Below are 4,246 nucleotides of genomic sequence, written 5' to 3'. Positions count from 1 at the left end.
AAGAACTTCTAATATAATTTATAAAAAAAAATTAAAATCAGTTTTAAGAGATTATTTGTAAGGAAAGGTTACATGTAGCATCCATCTAACACTCTCATTGACCAATGACCCATAAGCATTTATGATATAAATCCAAGACACATACCTACTTAGCTTAATAAACCATATCACGTAATTGATAGTACAATATCACGGAAACTATACTTTTGAACAATTATTATTCATATGTCTTACATCAAATTAAATATGTATAATACAATTATTGAATGATTAAGTGATTAACATTCAGTTCATATTGGTGTGATTTTGGCTGGAGGTGTGTTGCTTTCTGGTTGTTGTTTATGTTTATTTCGTTTTTATTATTTAATTTCATTATTTTTAAAATACTTTATTGTAATGGTTTGAAAATATTCATAAAAAGTGTACGGAGATCTTTAGAGAACTTTAAGAGGAGAATTTAATTTGTTTTCTTTAATTAATCAAAATTTATCAGACTTTTAATATTTCTTCCAATTTAATCAAAAATTCTGGATTCGAATATAATTCTGAAGTACTGTTAAATCTTTTAATGAAATTTTTTACCGTCTATTATAATTCTCCTTAATTTGAATGGTTAATCTCTCCAATCACACGCAAAGGATATTTGATTTATAAAAAAAGATCTAATAAAATTTGAACCTAGATTTATTTTCAAAAGAACCAAAAACTGAGAATAAACATAATAATAAGTTAAGTTGTATCAAGAACTCTTACCTAAACAAAGTCGAAAGTAACAAACATTCCCATTCCCATTGTGTCATACAATCAATCTTGTAATTTATGTATATGCCTTAAATTTTAATTGATGATTCTTCATAATTGATGGTAGTACTCACCATTCACCGACTAATTACTTTATAAATAAATTTATTTATGATTTTTTCCAGTATATAGTCTAGTTTTCAATGCTTTCTTATTTATAACAGGCAAGCACTAGACAAGAGATCGTACGAGGAACAATTTTTCTTATTATTGGAAATCTTAGCCGCATATTCGCTCTAGCTTTAAACTATTGGACATATAATGGCTCCCAATGTGTTTTGTCTCGATAACAATAATTTCATTAAAAACAATAATATCTTGTAATATATAGCCTCAAAATAGAATTATAACTGTTGTTAAAGTTAATTGTTTTATTGTTGCATTTGATTATAAATATTTATTAGTTAGTTTTATTATTAGTATGGGTAACAAACATGAATCCTCTCCTCTAAATTCGTTCGGCAAAAACTTGTAAAACAAATGAATGGTCGAAGCAGAAATTGTAAAACATATGAAATAGGTCAAAAGCATAAAATTTTGAGGATGTAAATCTAAAATTTAAGTCTGTACGGTAAACAAGATAATGAGATTGAATCTGATCTGATCTCCGTGACTGCTATTAATTAAAAATTTATAATTGTAAAAATTATGTTAATGCTCGTAAAAATACAAACAAAACAAATATAGAGCGAGATAGATCTAAAATCTTGATTTTCTCGTAAAAATACAAACAAAACAAATATATACTAGATATTTATACATTTTACCATGCATAATTAATAAAATTACAAAACATTTAAGATTTGTTAATTGTTTATCACCACTATATAAATTATAACATATATTCATTCTAATTCACATATCATCGTTGAATCTATACTAGAGAGAATTAAATTGTCTAGTATTTTATTTCTTTCTTTGTTGAGCTCAACCATATTTTTCAATCCTATGAAAGCGTGCAAGACAAAATTCTGAACAATAATTTATTATGGTTAAATTATAATTAAATATAACTTTATAAAACAGTTTATAATATTTAAACCATAATTAGATAAAATATTAGTTCATTTTATCATAGTTAAAAACTGCAACTGATCACCACAATTCTAATAAAATGCTAATCATCCATACAATCATATAACATTCAATATCATTTTGTCATCAAGTATAAATTAAAAAAAGAGTACTCCACAATTAACAATTTACAAATCTATGATACATGATTAAATTGATTTTATAATGATGACTAGTCATATATATATTTAAAATAAAATTAAAAAAAGAGAAAAAGAAGAAGAAGAATTGTTAGCTGCAAATTGTAACCACCAACAACACCCCACTATGATGAACATCATGATGATAATAATCTTAATATTCATTGCAGCATCATATTCCACTCTGTAATCATAACAAAGTTTTCTGTACCAGTTTAGTCTCATCACCAATCTTACAAAATATTCCTAATCAGAAGAACAAATCCACGAATCAACACCCTCAACTCCTCTATTACTATTATTACTATTTTCATTATTATTATTATTATTATTATTATTATTCTCCATTGTCTTTTCATGGTTTAATGTAATTGATCCAGGTCCAGAACCTGAAAAGTTAACATTACAATTACTACCTACACCCCCACCTGTAGAAGTAGAAACAACCACTTTATCACCACCTAGATGTGCATTAACTTGTCCTTGATTCACACCAAGATCTTCAAGAGATTGTACTGATAAACTTTGCTGTTGTGACTTTGCAACAAAACCTCCTAGACTAAAAGGATGAAACTGTTGTGAAGAAGATGCGGAAAGGTTGTTGAATGTATGAATAGGTTGTTGATTTTGCATGCTAAGCATGAAGTTATGTTGTTGTTGTTGTTGATGATGATGGTTATTATACGGTAAACCCAAATCAGATATTGGTAGTTGTTGATGATAATTATTGTTAACAGTTGCATCAACCATGTTGTTGTTATGTGGTGACGATGAAGATGAAGATAAAAGCAATGGATTTTGATGATTTTGATGATAAAGTTTTTGCGGCGAAGGGCGAAGAGGGTAAAAAGAAGTTGTTGTTGCGGTTGGATCGAAGTGATGAGATGAATTACTTGATCTTAAAGAAGATGATGAAGTGAGAAGATCGAGACGACGAGAATAAGAAGAACCTGAAAAAGGTGGTGCAGGGATACCTGTGAATTCTTGAACCATGGCTCTGAAATTCGAAGTGTCGGTTGTTAGAACTGTTGTAGGTGCTCTTCTTGAAGCTCTTGTTCTCTTCTTTGAAGTTCTTGTTGCATTATTGGTTGTTACCGGTGCCGGTGACGGTGTTGATGTTGTTCTTGCATTATTATTGATGTTGTTGTTGTTGTTATCATGAAGTTCAAGAGCTTGTGGAGTTGTTAACAAACATTGGTTTAAGTGTTGTTGTTGTTGTTGTAATGAAAATGATAATGATGATGATGATGAAAGTCCTTGAGATGATGGAGGAAATGAAGCTGTGTCTATGTTTGGTTGTGATTGAGAGAGATTTTGAAGGTAGTTTGGTGAAAGATCAAAGAAAGAAACTGAGTTTGAGTTTGAGTTTGATCCAAGATGAAAAGAGTGTGGATTGTGTGAGATGGAATGAAATTGAAGAGAAGGTTGATGTGGATTGAAGAAATTTGAAGGAAGAAGTGTTGGATGATGAGTTCTTGAATCATATTCTTCATCACCACTTGAAGAAATGCTTCCACTATTACCAGAATCCATAGCTTGTAAATTAAGCAAAAGTAGATGAAGAAAAAAGCTGAACAAAAAAAAAAGTGGTAATAAAAAGGAAAAAGAATTATGGAAGTGATGAGAAGAAGCTGTGAAAAATTTCTGATTCTAAGAAGAAGCTTTTGTAAAGAGAACAATATCTTTAGAAGCTAAGATCTTTTCCTAGGCTGTCTTTTAGATGGAGAAAAAGGAATTTTTTTGTATGAAAAGAAGAGAAAAGAAGAAGAGATGGGGAAATAGATCTTGTTTATGATATAATAGAACTGGCTAGGGAAGAGGTGATGAAGATGGGAAAGAAAGGAGAAAAGATGAAAAGCCTTGAGAGGTAAATTACAAAAAGGCCATGTGGGGTGTGTTTGAAATTAGGGTTTCATTTTGATGAAAAGGAAGTGAAAGTGAGAAGGAAAGAGAGAGAAAATGAAGGGAAAAAAGAAAAAAAAAGTTATTTTTATATATATATATATATATTATATATATATATATATATATATATATATATATATATATATATATATATATATATATATATATATATATATATATATATATATATATATATAATTAATATCATAAAAGTTTTTAGTGTTTGTTTGGATGGATATTCATACTTCAATTATTTAATATAGGTGACTTAGTTATATTTAATCAAGGACACGTTGATACGGTTTTGATTTAACGGTGAATTTTGT

At 28.4% G+C, this 4,246-nt stretch overlaps 1 protein-coding gene across 1 annotated transcript; it reads right to left on the bottom strand.

Annotated features, from left to right (window-relative positions):
* Positions 1-2,158: 2,158 nt before the first annotated feature.
* On the bottom strand, positions 2,159-3,955 carry LOC127118792 (uncharacterized). The gene has a single exon (XM_051049045.1). The coding sequence runs from the start codon at positions 3,546-3,548 to the stop codon at positions 2,262-2,264; it is 1,287 nt and encodes a 428-aa protein (XP_050905002.1). The 5' UTR covers positions 3,549-3,955; the 3' UTR covers positions 2,159-2,261.
* Positions 3,956-4,246: the final 291 nt, after the last annotated feature.

Source organism: Lathyrus oleraceus, chromosome 2 (assembly GCF_024323335.1).
Source record: "Lathyrus oleraceus cultivar Zhongwan6 chromosome 2, CAAS_Psat_ZW6_1.0, whole genome shotgun sequence".
Taxonomy (NCBI): Eukaryota; Viridiplantae; Streptophyta; class Magnoliopsida; order Fabales; family Fabaceae; genus Lathyrus; species Lathyrus oleraceus.
Note: the sequence above shows the minus strand (reverse complement) of the source record. Positions and strands in the feature narration are given on the sequence as shown.